The sequence below is a fragment of the Dendrobates tinctorius genome, unplaced genomic scaffold (genome assembly GCF_039654945.1).
Source record: "Dendrobates tinctorius isolate UK_male_01 unplaced genomic scaffold, ASM3965494v1 ptg000126l, whole genome shotgun sequence".
NCBI lineage: Eukaryota > Metazoa > Chordata > Amphibia > Anura > Dendrobatidae > Dendrobates > Dendrobates tinctorius.
Genome location: NW_027361794.1, coordinates 28,837,564 through 28,851,744, shown reverse-complemented (window position 1 = coordinate 28,851,744; position 14,181 = coordinate 28,837,564). Strand labels below are relative to the sequence as shown.

General features: G+C 42.4%; 1 protein-coding gene across 1 annotated transcript in view; it reads right to left on the bottom strand.

Moving 5' to 3' along the window:
* Positions 1–3,453: 3,453 nt before the first annotated feature.
* Positions 3,454–14,181, bottom strand: part of LOC141047124 (uncharacterized) — a 34,339-nt gene continuing 23,611 nt past the window's right edge. The window contains exon 2 of the mRNA XM_073542081.1: positions 3,454–5,768. Within this exon, the coding sequence (XP_073398182.1) occupies positions 4,750–5,616 (867 nt within the window). The 5' untranslated portion in view covers positions 5,617–5,768 and the 3' untranslated portion in view covers positions 3,454–4,749. The remainder of the gene's footprint in view (positions 5,769–14,181) is intronic.

Genomic DNA, 14,181 nt, shown 5'->3' with positions numbered 1-14,181 from the left:
AATGTGGACACCTCTGTCAGCAATGCCTGCATTTATGGGTAAGTAGGGAGCTGCTGTAATTAAAATCACCACCTGGTGGAGGGCAGAGTGCTCGGTCAGTAAGCCAACATACAAAAGACAAAAAAACTGACTGGCACATCCAGACTAGTGTGAATAGGTGTATACCAAGAGGAGCTACCCTCATATACAATATACAAAGAAAGGTTGCACTCTAGCATGCTAAAGCATGTCAATGTGGAATATGTGAAATTTGACACATTCCACATTGACATGCTTTAGCATGATAGAGTGCAACCTTTCTTTGCATACTTTGCCTGCTCCAGTCAAGGTGACCGAGATGCTGTCTTCAGTTGTAAAGGAACCGGACAAGCCTGCTTTTTTTGACTGATCAGAGAGAACGATCACACCACAAGTTTCTCAATCCACATTAACATCTCTGCCTGCAACTCTCTCATGGTCCAGCAGTTTGTCCGGTTCATCGTTCTCCGCCCTCTCTCAGCAGTGCAGGCAGCCCATGGTTCCGCAGTTGTGATCACGTAAAAGATAGCTTTGTCATGCATAGGAGGAAACAAAGAGGTTGAACTCCACCATCTCCAATTTGTTGGCCACGTTAATGCTGCCTTTCTGCCTAATAGATACAGACATTTTCTGAAAGCGGATAGTCGTCACAGTCCCCCAGTACCAATTACCCAGTTGCTATTACTTTTCTAAGAAAGCTGTGCCTGTGCTACACCAGCATGTCGCAGACATCACCCGTTCCTTGACAAAATCGCTGCCTGCCAGAATGCATTTCACCACAGACACTTGGACGAGTAAGCATGGCCAAGGGCATTACATCTCGCTGACTGGGCACTGGGTGACTCTGGTGGCTGTGGGAACAGGTGCTGCTCCACAAGTCTTGGAATCCCCAAGGCTTGCAGGACAAACCTCTACATTTAACACTTCCTCCACTGCTTCTGCCTCCTCTATCTCCTCTAGGGCCTCCACCTGTGCCCTCAACCTCTGCCTTAACGAGACACGCATTCCAAATGCGGTGAAAACCCCCACCACCTCTGTACAGCTCAGCCAGGGCTCTCTGCAATCAGGCAGTCTTAAAATTGATGTCTTGGAGTTCGCAGTCATACAGCTGAAGAGTTGTGGACAGTTCTCCAGGCTCAGTTTGATCAATTGCTGTCTCCGCTGACCCTGCATGCCGGGAAGGTGATAACGGTGCAAACCTGGTGGCGGCCCTATGGCAAGGCAAGTCCACACATGTGCCTTGCATGGCTCATGTCCTCAACCTGGTGTTACAGTGTTTTCTCAGCCACTATCCTGGCCTGGGTGAGCTGCTCCAGAAAGCACGCAAGTTGTGTGCTCATTTCCGCCATTCGCATCCCTCTCCTCATCGACTTGCATTGATACACGGTGGAATTCCACCCTGCACATGTTGCGGCGACTGTGGCAGCAGCAACAAGCCCTGATGCAGTATGTCATGTCGTATAGCCTGGGCCAACATAGTATGGACATGGCGCATGTCACATTTACAGGGTGCACACAGATTAAGGACCTCTGCACCCTTCTGCACAGTTTTGAAATGGCTACTGAGATGGTTATCACTGATGCCACCATCATCAGCATCACTATTCTGGTCATCTATATGCTGGAGAAGACTTTGAATAGCCAGCGGGAAGAGATGGTGGTCCCAGAAGAGGAGGAAGCAGTGGAGGATGCAGAAGGGATAATATTGTCTTTAAGTTCAAGACTGTCGCCACACAGGTGGGTGCCAAGGGAGGGTGGAGTACTGTGATCGACGAAGGCTGGTGATAACAGACAAGTTGTTATTGAAGGGGCAAGATCCAAGGAACAAATGGAGGAGAAAGAGGTGATGGGCGAGTAACTGTCAGATGAAGAGGATAATCCTCCCTTCTCTGTTGTTTGTGGTTGGCGGGATGGGATGGAGGAAACGAGCCTCATTGTTACCCAGCCACCAACACAGCATGGGCTTGGACCTCATGGTAGAGCCCGACATATGAGCGCCTTCTTGCAGTATTTTCTGCAACATGATCCCCGTATAGTTATGATTAGGAATAATGCTGACTGCTGGGTTGCCACTTTATTAGATCCACATTATAAAAACAAATTTTGCCAGATGATCCCTGCCCTAGAAAGGGAACAGCGAATGCTGGAGTATCAAAACACGCTTTTACACAACCTTAGGAGAGCTTTTCCCCAAGACAGCAGTGAATCACATCGTTCACATCGCAGCTGTAGACTTCCAACCTCCGGACCGTCAATTCTTCAACGCCAAAACATTAGCAGCAGCAGTGGTGAAAGTAGAAGAAGCAATTTCTGTGAGTCCTTTGACACTTTTTTAGGCCAACGCATGACGTGGGTTACTTGCTTACGTATTTTACCCAAAATATTAACTAATACCTCTCATATTTTTTATATGTTTTTGCACTTTATTTTTTAGGGTGCAGTTGGGCCCATTCAGTCTTGTAAACTGTGGTGTCTGTTCACATTGGATGCATTTGGATGGCGCTAGGCAGCCCGCCTAATCTAATAGTATGGGCGTAACTAATAGGCTGTTGGCCTGGATGATGTGCATTCCCATTGTGTGAACAGCGCCGCATTCAAGCCTTCATTGTGCATTAATATAACAAGCATCCGTCCCTCCATACATTGGTAGGTTGTGAGTAGTTGTCTCATCGGTATTCTTGCACCTGTGTTGCCCCCATCCTAACTATATGGGCCCACTCACCCTGATAGTGCATTTGTTTGGAGGTCTGGGCAGGTAAGCATCTCTGCCTCTTTGCTGTGTTTTTGAACATTTGACATTTGCCTGAATTTTTATATCTACACATGATTTACACAAATTATATTTTCTTGTCTTAACTCTATACTATTTAACATTTGAAGCTGTGTATTTTTGTAATTATTTGTACGTATACATGATTAATTACCACTTCTGTCTCTGTAAAAACAATCCCCTTTAACCCCTTTCTGACATCGGGTGTAAATGTACGCTGATGTCGGACTCCCTCCTTTTGATGTGAGCCCCGGCGCTGAGCCCACATCTTTTCTCGCACATGATAGGTCATAAACCCCGCACTTCAGTGACCGTCACGTGATCGCGGGTCACCGATGGGTTGACATGACAACCAGAGGTCTCCAGCAGACCTCTATGGTTGTCACTGCTGGATCCTATGAGTGCTGCCCAGTGGTTGGCGCTCATAGCAAGTGAGCAACTCTGCTACATGCAGGTGATCTGAGCATTGCCTGTATGTAGCAGAGCCGATCGGGTTATAGCAGCTTCTAGCCTCCCATTGAAACTATTGAAGCATGCCTGTGGAGACATTGGGTGGTCAGCGTGTACCCCGATCCGCTGGCCGAAACCACATGGATCAGGGATCATCCCACCGAACGCCGGCTCTCCCTTTAACATGGGCATAACGCTACTCAGACAACACACAGTGAGGGTAAAACAGTGTGGCAATGCTTTATTGAAGGCTTTACCACAAAACAGGCAGATAACACATAGAACAGTCCCAGCAAAATACCCAACAGAGTGCACATTACAGAGTCTCAGCCTTCCGATGATTCACTCCCATTGTCGCTACCCCACCTGTGGCACGCACAGAGAGGAGGTAACGACAAGTGTAGGAAGATGACAATCCATACAGTCCATACAAGGTAAAAGGCCAGTTGATCGGAGGATCACAACCTGGCTTCTCCAAACGTATCCATGGTTCAGCGATGGTGAATGGAGCAGATCTCTATTCTTCCAAGGCTGAAAACCCCTAGGTTGTTTCCTGTAGAATGATAGATCTGTGTCCCTCATAATGTAAAAACTATACGAAGTATATAGTTTGAAGTCTGGGATCTGCCAATATGTGGCTAGTTTTCTGATTTGGATAACATGATACATGATTTAAGTATTTTAGTCTAGTCTCGCTTGAATATAGATCAATATTAAATGTCTCCTGATAAGTCACCTTTGGTGAGGACAAAGAAACCCGTAGAAATGAGAGGCTTGGAGAGTGAGTGTGTATATGTCACCTCACCCTATATACTGAGATGTGGGGTACATGTTTTTTCTATTGGTCACCTTCTGACTAACCTTCAGGGGGTGAATTATGGGTATAGTGTATATTTGGAATTGATAAAGTTTAGTTTTATCCTTTTGTCAGCAAACATGAGGAATGACAAGAGACAACCCATTTAAGAAGATTCAATTTTGGTTAAAAGTATGCCAACATTATGAACATAAAAAAAGGCTTCTCCCCTATGTGACATCTCTGATGTTTATTAACAGTTGATTTCCAAGTAAAATATTTCCCACATAAAAAAATGAAAAAGGCTTCTCCTCTGTGTGACTGCTCTGATGTCTAACAAGAATCACTTTCTGGTTAAAATATTTCCCACATTTTGAACAGGAAAAAGGCTTCTCTCTTGTGTGAGTTCTCTGGTGAGGTGGCTCAGTGGTTAGCACTGCAGCCTTGCAGCACTGTAGTTCTGAGTTTAATTCCCACCAAGGAAAACATCTGCAAGGAGTTTGTATGTTCTCCTCGTGTTTACGTGGGTTTCCTCCCACATTGCAAAGACATACTGACAGGGAATTAACATTGTGAGCCTCATTGGGAACAGCGATGATAATGTGTGCAAACTGTAAACGGCTGCGGAATATGTTATCACTATATAGAAAGAAAGCTTATTATTATTATTATTATTAAGATTCCATTTCTGGTTAAAACATTTCCCACATTATGATCAGGAAAAAGGCTTCTCCCCTGTGTGAGTTCTATGGTGAGTAACAAAATGTGATTTACTTGCAAAACGTTTCCCACATTCTGAGCAGGAAAAAAGTTTCACTCCTGTGTGAATTCTCTGGTGCTTAACACAATGTGATTTATGTGCAAAACATTTCCCACATTCTGAACAGGAAAAAGGCTTCTCCCCTGTATGAGTTCTCCGGTGGGAAACAAAACTTGTTTTCTGTGCAAAACATTTTCCACATTCTGAACAAGAAAAAGGCTTCTCCCCTGTGTGAGTTCTCTGGTGAGTAACAAGTTCTGATTTCTGATTAAAACATTTCCCACATTCTGAACATGAAAAAGGCTTCTCCCCTGTGTGAGTTCTCTGGTGAGTAACAAAATTTGATTTACGTGCAAAACATTTCCCACATTCTGAACAGGAAAAAGGCTTCTCCCCTGTGTGAGTTCTCTGATGAGTAACAAAATGTGATCTCTGGTTAAAACATTTCCCACATTCAAAACATGAAAAAGGCTTCTCCCCTGTGTGAGTTCTCTGATGAGTAACAAAATGTGATCTCTGGTTAAAACATTTCCCACATTCAAAACATGAAAAAGGCTTCTCCCCTGTGTGAGTTTTATGGTGAGTAACAAAATGTGATTTACGTGCAAAACATTTCCCACATTCTGAACAGGAAAAAGGCTTCTCCCCTGTGTGAGTTCTCTGGTGAGTAACAAAATGTGATTTCCATGTAAAATATTTCCCACATTCTGAACATGAAAATGGCTTCTTTCCTTTAGGAGCAGTTTGTTTTTTATTGCCTCTTTTGTGACTTTGATTTTCCTTAGTAGTCGGTAATGAATCAGAAGATGGGACCTGTTTCATAGGATCAGATGACAGATCTTTGCTGTGAATGGATGATGATATATCTGGAGTAATGGCATTCACTTCAGTTGTATCATGTAGGATCTCAAGATCATCTGATTTAAAAATTGAAGATGTCAGCTGTCCCTCTGATCTCCTGGTACTGTCATCTGCTAAGATAAAAAACAATTATTTTTAATAAAATATCCAAATTTTATATTTTTGAACATTTCTACTTAAACTGTCCATAAAAATGGCAAGCTATGTAAAAAACTTTATTTATCAAGACAATGACAGTTCACCGTCTAATAGAAAACCTTGTTGGATGAACCAGTAGTGTGTGGTGTTCAACTGTTTGGTTTCTTTTTATTCAATATTTGGGAGGCAGAATGAACAATCAGTGTTATGTAGGCGAAAATAATACCAATTCTCATCTTACAAAAAACCAAGTCCCCACTCAGGTCCATCATCTATCAATGGAAAAACAGAGGTTCCCACACTATTAGTGGTCAAAGGCTGTTGAAAAGCAACAAGGTTTCTATAAACCAATCCAGCAAAATCCGCTCTCACTTCGGAGTCTTGCAGTTTGCTCAAACAACATTTAGGATCCCTGTATTTAGCAATATTATAGTGAGAAGAACCCACTTAATTTGTGGTGTGTGTCTCCTGGAGCACAATCTGGGCACTATGTGCTGGGTAATAAAATGGCAAATGAGTAATTTTCACTTTCCAACATCCACTGCGTGTTAATTTCCGGTAAGTGGCTGTGGAGTCAAAATATTCACTCCTCCTACACATGTGGTCAAAGTTGTTGGTACTTGTCGTTTGATGACAAAAAACCTACAATGGTCACAGAAATAGCTTGAATCTGTCAAAAGTAATAAATAAAAAATCTATGAAAATTAACAAATGAAAGTCAGACATTTTCAGCCATGCTTCCACAGAATTTAAAAAAAATAAAACTCATGAAATAGGCCTGGACAGAAATGATGGTTCCTTAACTGAAATATTTTGCTGTACAACCTTTTGAGGCAATCACTGCAATCAAATGATTTCTGCAACTGTCAAGGAGACTTCTGCACCTCTCGACAGGTATTTTGGACCACTCTTCAAGAGCAACTGCTCCAGTTGTCTCGTGTTTGAAGGTTGCATTTTCCAGACGGCATGTTTCATCTCTTTCCAAAGATGCTCAATAGGATTTAGGTCTGGGCTCACAGAAGACCACTTCAGAATAGTCCAATGATTTCCTCTTGGCCATTCTTGCGTGTTTTTAGCTGTGTATTTTGTGTTGTTATCCTGTTGCAAGACCCATGACCTGCGACTGAGACCAAGCTTTCTGATACTGGCCAGCACATTTCTCTCTAGAATCCCTTGATAGTCTTGAGATTTCATTGTTCCCTGCACACATTCTAGACACCCTGTGCCAGATGCAGCAAAGTATTCACGGAACATAACAGAACCTCCTCCATGTTTCACATTAGGGACAGTGTTCTTTTCGTGATATACTTCATTTTTCCATCTGAGAACATAGAGCTGATGTGCCTTGCCAGAAAGTTCCATTTTTGTCTCATCTGTCCATAGGACATTCTCCCAGAAGCTTTGTGGCTTGTCAACATATAGTTTGTCAAATTCCAGTCTGGTTTTTTATGATTATTTTCAATAATGGTGTCCTCCTTGGTCGTCTCCCATAAAGTTTACTTTGGCTCATACAACGACGGATGGTGCGATCTGACACTGATCTTTCTGGAGCTTGAAGTTCACCTATAATCTGTTTAGAAGTTTTCTGGGCTCTTTTGTTACCATTCGTATTATCCGTCTCTTGGATTTGTCATCAGTTTTCCTCCTGCGGCCACGTCCAGGGAGGTTGGCTACAGTCCCATGGAGCTTACATTCCTGAATAATATGTGCAACTGTACTGACAAGAACATCGAGCTGCTTGGAGATGGTCTTATAACTTTTACCTTTAACAGGTGTCTATAATTTTCTTTCTCATCTCCTGAGACAACTCTTTCCTTCGCTTCCTCTGGTCCATGTTGAGTGTGATACACACCATGTCACCACACAGCACAGTGAGTATCTGTAGCCTCTATACAGGCCACTCACTGATTCCAAGATTGTAGACACCTGTGATGCTAATTAGTGGACACACCGTGATTTCACATGTCCCTTTTATCACATTATTTTCAGGGGTTCCATCATTTCTGTCCAGGCCTATTTCATGAGTTTTATTTAAAAAAAAAAAAAAATCTGTAGAAGGGGTAACAACAATTTTGACCACGTGTGTATAGATTATAACCCTCAGTGAAATAATTTATAAAATGGAATCACTTTATGGGGATTTCGACTATTTTGGTTTTGTGTCATTTAGTTATATTAGGGCTTCTGCATATGGTGTGTCCAATCTCATCTGGGATCTGTTCCTGCTGTCCAGCTGGAGTAATCTTCTCCCTACTTAAGCCAATTGGAGAGTACCACACCCTACTAAAGCGCAAAGCACATGGCCGGAATCTGCCAGACACAGCGCTGTTCTCCTCTGGTTCAGTCCTCTGTGCTCAGCTTGCGGCTTGTGTATTTGTTTCCTGCCGTGACCATGGCCCGTTTACTGACTACTCTTGTGTCTTCTGATTCTGTATTCTGTCCTTCTGGTTCTAACCCAGATACCTGACTATTCTTCTTGCCATCTAACACCACAGAATAGCAGGTAACACCATGGTCCAAGGCTAGGGGTCCCTGTGTAAGTCCAGATTCCATGTGAGGGTGTTAAAGGGCGATGAGCAAGGCAATCCTTGGGATATGGAAAGCAGAGAAGATAGAGCCAAGCATGTTCATGGTGGACATCTTTTGAGCTGCCAGGTGACCATGAACAGTGCTCCCAATACATTGTGTCTGCAAAATATTCCAGCTAGATCTGCATTCAAATAGCTAAATGGCGCTCCTTCCCTTCTGAACACTGCCATGTGCCCAGACAGTAGTGTACAATCATATGTAGGGTATAGTGCGAAGCTGGAGAATAATTTGTAAGATCCATTTGTTTCCTATTATCCTTTGTGAAGAATTTATCACCACATAAAGTGACACACGTCAGATATTAAAAAAAACTGGCTGCGGGAAGAGGTTAAATCAGAGGATTTTAGACACTACTGTAATCAAACACTGTGACTATAGACAATAACATCTACTGAAATGATCAAACTCCACAGTCTCCATCAGTAATAAATGAGCAGCTAGTGGTGAAACCTCTCTGGGGTAATTAGAGTATGGGGCTCGGTGACGTCACAATCTAAACTATCGTCAGGTCCAATATTTTCTGTCAGATGAGTTTCAAGAAGAAATATTACACATTTATAGAGAACTGTGTATAATAGTGCAGAGCTGAGATGTCTTAAAGGGAACCTGTCAGCAGGATTGTGCTCAGTAACCTACAGACACTGTCAGGTCAGCGCCGTTATACTGATTACAATGATACCTGGTGATGAAATCCGTCTTGTGGTTGTTGTGTAATCTGTATTTGTAGTTTTCAGTTAATGAGATTCTCGTGCTCTGGGGCGGGGCTGTGGGCGGGGCTTTATGTGGTGCTCTGATTACATATTCATCTGTATTGGCTTATGACTGGTCGCTGATCCCTCACTGACCTGCCCCCCATTATTACATAATGCATATAATAGCATTGATATTATTGTTGATAATGCCTATAATATTGTGGCTATTGTGAGGCTTAGAAAAAAATTACATCCAGCACAATGTCACCGGTGATGGCGGCGCCTGCACAGTAGCCTCTATAAGTAAGAGATAAAGGCTACTGGACAGGGGCCGGTGGTGACATAAAATCTCAGCTTTTATTCTTCCTCCAATACCCACAACGCGTTTCTACGGTCACAGCCGTCTTCCTCAGGTGGAATGAAGGAAGCATGAATTATTACAGCCTTTGTAGGTAGCCCTAGTTGGAACAACCCACAATCCTATGCGACCTCCCCCTGGTATTGCGCGTTAACCCTTACATCCCCAATAAAAACATTGTAAAAAAAACATTCGTTAAACAATCATTATACATTTTCAGGTTATGACATTCAGCCTCATCAATATTCTATGGGACACTCCCTCAACTGCTCTATGGGTTTCCTTAAATTATCGATATCTAAGAGAGATTCCCTGGCAGAAATAGCACTTGAGGGTGCCAGACACCTGAGGGAAAATTTGGAGCTTTTGTCTTTGTCATCGGAATTTAGGACTTATGATGTAGGATTGAGAACCAAACTGAATAAATCTGAGGAAGATCTAATAAAGAGAAAAGCTGGCAAACTATGGAGGGATAGGAAGGAGAACTCAGGGAGTGGGAAAAGTCCTGAAAAAGCAGAGGCTATGGATACTGGTGAATTTATGATATCCGAGGGGGGAAATGGTAATCAATCATCAAGCATTAATAATAATTATGAAAAAAAGGAGGAGAAAAATTATAAAGGTGCCAGGAAGGATGAATCCTTTTCTATTTTAACATCTGAAAAACAAAGGGCTCACTCTGAGGAACAGAGGAGCAAACTGATTAATGGTTTGAGTAAAAGAAATAAAAAATGGATTAATACAAACTGGAATGGGAAGGATGGGACTAGCACTGAAGGTAATAAGAGGAAAAATAGCAATAGGAATGAGGGAGGGTCTGGCAATCATACAGTACCAACAGAAATATCTAATTGTTCACCAATAAAAACTGCGGGGAATATGCAAACCATTCTGGAGACCTCTGAAACACCGATGCAGGGGGAAGATATTATTTCAAGTGGCTTCACCAAAAAGGAAAAGAGAAATACAGATGGCACTCACCGGGTTAAAATCTGCTTTATTCTATTTCTTTAAAACATCGGCAAATTGTTCAATCTGACAGGAAAAGAGGTCAGACTGTTCTGGACTCACAATTCTCTTCAATCTTATGTGGAAGCAGGCAGAGTCCCGCGAGGCGTAAGGATTTTTAAAGAGCATCACATTTCAGAGAGGAGCCGTTATTTTTGGCTGAATGGCAAAAAATATTTTTGGAATGTTCAGAAAAATTACTGAAATTGGTTTATGAGTTTAATATGAAAAGTGACACTCAATTGGAGTGGGATATTAAAAAAACCAAGGATGAGGTCAAATCTAGACTAACGGATCCACAGTGGTTATCCCTGAATAAGAAAAGGACCCTAAATTGATCACCATTCAGGCGAATGTGAGACAGGTCAAAAGGGACAAATGTATCCGTGACAAAGGTGATTATGACTCCAACCGCAGTTTTTCATGGAATAAAAATAAGAATGAACATGAGAGTGGGAAACCACAAAGGTTCTTTCATTACAAGAGAAATAATAGGAAACATGGTGGCAAGAAATATAGGAATGAATATCTGACAACAGAGTCTGACTCAAGTGCCCAAGAAGAATCCCTCACTTCACCAGGCTATTCAGAAAGGACTTATGCTAAGGCAGCAGATTCCGCTCCGGCGCCCCCTTTAGGCGGAGAACGCGCAGAGGGGTGAAGGGAAGAAGGCGCCGGACGCCAGTGGAAAAGGAGGCAGAAACAGCAACAGACTCTTGTGATAACATGGTGTTGAATTTAACTGATCATGCTCTGAATAGCTCACACGTGTCTGTTCTTTCAAAGGGATTGGGTTTTTGTGTTTCAGAAGCATTTAACTTTGTGGACTTTAACCACTTCACCCCCAAGGGTGGTTTGCACGTTCATGACCGGGCCAATTTTTACAATTCTGACCACTGTACCTTTATGAGGTCATAACTCTGGAACGCTTCCATGAATCCCGGTGATTCTGACATTGTTTTCTCGTGACATATTGTACTTCATGTTAGTGGTAAAATTTCATTCAAATAACTTGCGTTTATTTGTGAGAAAAATGGAAATTTGGCGAAAATTTTGAAAATTTCGCAATTTTCCAAATTTGAATTTTTATGCCCTTAAATCACAGAGATATGGCACCCAAAAAACTTGATAAGTAACATTTCCCACATGTTTACTTTACATCAGCACAATTTTGGAACCAAAATTTTTTTTTTGTTAGGAAGTTATAAGGGTTAAAAGTTGACCAGCGATTTCTCATTTTTACAACACCATTTTATTTTTACGGACCACATCACATTTGAAGCCACTTTGAGGGGTCTATATGATAGAAAATACCCAAAAGTGACACCATTCTAAAAACTGCACCCCTTAAGGTGCTCAAAACCACATTCAAGAAGTTTATTAACCCTTTAGGTGCGTCACAGGAATTTTTTTGAATATTTAAAAAAAAAAATGAACATCTAACTTTTTTTCACAAAAAAAGTACTTCAGGTTCAATTTTTTTTATTTTACCAAGGGTAACAGGAGAAATTGGACTGCAAAAGTTATTGTGCAATTTGTCCTGAGTACGCTGATACCTGATATGTGGGGGGGGGGAACGACTGTTTCGGCGCATGGCAGAGCTCAGAATGGAAGGAGCGCCGTTTGACTTTTTCAATGCAAAATTGTCTGGAATTCAGATCGGATGCCATGTCACGTTTGGAGAGTCCCTGATGTACCTAAACAGTGGAAACCCCCTACAAGTGACCCCATTTTGGAAACTAGACCCCCCAAGGAACTTATCTAGATATGTGGAGAGAACTTTGAACCCACAAGGGCTTTACAGAAGTTTATAACGTACAGCAGTACAATTAAAAAATCATATTTTTTCCACAAAAATGATCTTTTCACCCCAATTTTTATTTTCCCAAGGGTAACAGGACCCTAAAAGTTATTGTGCAATTTGTCCTGAGTACGCTGATACCCCACATGTGGGGGTAAACCACTATTTGTGCGCATGGCAGAGCTCGGAAGGGAAGCAGCGCCATTTGACGTTTTTGGCTGGAATTGAGATCGGACACCATGTCGCGATTGGAAAACCCCTGATGTACCAAAACAGTGGAAACCCCCCACAAATGACACCATTTTGGAAACTAGACCCCCTAAGCAACTTATCTAGATGTGTGGTGAGAACTTTGAACCCCCAAGGGCTTCACAGAAGTTTATAACATAAAGCCGTACAATTAAAAAATCAAATTTTTCCACAAAAATGATCTTTTCACCCTAAATTCTTATTTTTCCAAGGGTAACAGGACCCTAAAAGTTATTCTGCAATTTGTCCTGAGTACGGTGATACCCCACATGTGGGAGTAAACCACTATTTGGGTGCATGGCAGAGCTTGGAAGGGAAGCAGCGCCATTTGACGTTTTTGGCTGGAATTGAGATCGGACACCATGTCGCGATTGGAAAACCCCTGATGTACCTAAACAGTGGAAACCCCCCACAAATGACACCATTTTGTAAACTAGACCCCCCAAGGAACTTATCTAGATGTGTGGTGAGAACTTTGAACCCCCCAGTGCTTCACAGAAGTTTATAACGCCCGGGCGTGAAAATAAAAAATTCGTATTTTTTCCACAAACATGATCTTTTAGTCACCATTTTTTTATTTTTCCAAGGGTACCAGGAGAAATTGGACCCCAAAAGTTGTTGTCCAATTTGTCCTGAGTATGCTGATACCCCATATGTGGGAGAAAACTACTGTATGGGCACACGTCGGGGCTCGGAAGGGAAGTAGTGACGTTTTGGAATGCAGACTTTGATGGAATGGTCTGCGGGTGTCATGTTGCCTTTGGAGAGCCCCTAATGTACCTAAACAGAGGAAACCCCCCACAAATGACCCCATTTTGAAAACTAGACCCCCTAAGGAACTTATCTAGATGTGAGGTGAGCACTTTGAATCCCCAAGGGCTTCACAGAAGTTTATAATGCCCGGGCATGAAAATAAAAAAAATTGTATTTTTTCCACAAACATGATCAATTAGTCCCCAATTTTTTTATTTTCCCAAGGGTAACAGGAGAAATTGAGCCCCAAATGTTGTTGTCCAATTTGTCCTGAGTACGCTGACACCCCATATGTGGGAGAAAACTACTGTATGGACACACGTCGGGGCTCGGAAGGGAAGTAGTGACGTTTTGGAATGCAGACTTTGATGGAATGGTCTGCGGGTGTCATGTGCGTTTGGAGAGCCCCTGATGTACCTAAACTATTGAAACTCCCCACAAGTGACCCCATTTTGGACACTAGACCCCCCACGGAACTTATCTAGATGTGTGGTGAGCACTTTGAACCCCCAAGTGCTTCACAGAATTTTATAACGCTCGGACGTGAAAATAAAACTTCAGATGCCGGCACACACATCCTCTCCTCTGGACCTTATCCCTTCCAATGTACCAGGTACTGTACAGAGTTGCAAACCATACAGGAATCAATGATTTTTGACACCTAAAGTTCTAAATTGCCATCAACAATAACTGGTGGCGGTGTAGGTTACGGTTCCACAGGAGCAACAAATTTTTTGAGCAAAGACGTGTAAAGTCTACTCAATCTACTAAAACTCTTGTACATGCCCTCATCATCTCCCGCCTTGACTACTGCAACACTCTCCTCTGTGGCCTCCCTGCTAACTCTCTTGCACCACTCCAGTCTGTCCTCAATTCTGCTGCCCGACTAATCCACCGCTACTCCCCAGTCTCTCCCCTCTGCAAATCACTCCATTGGC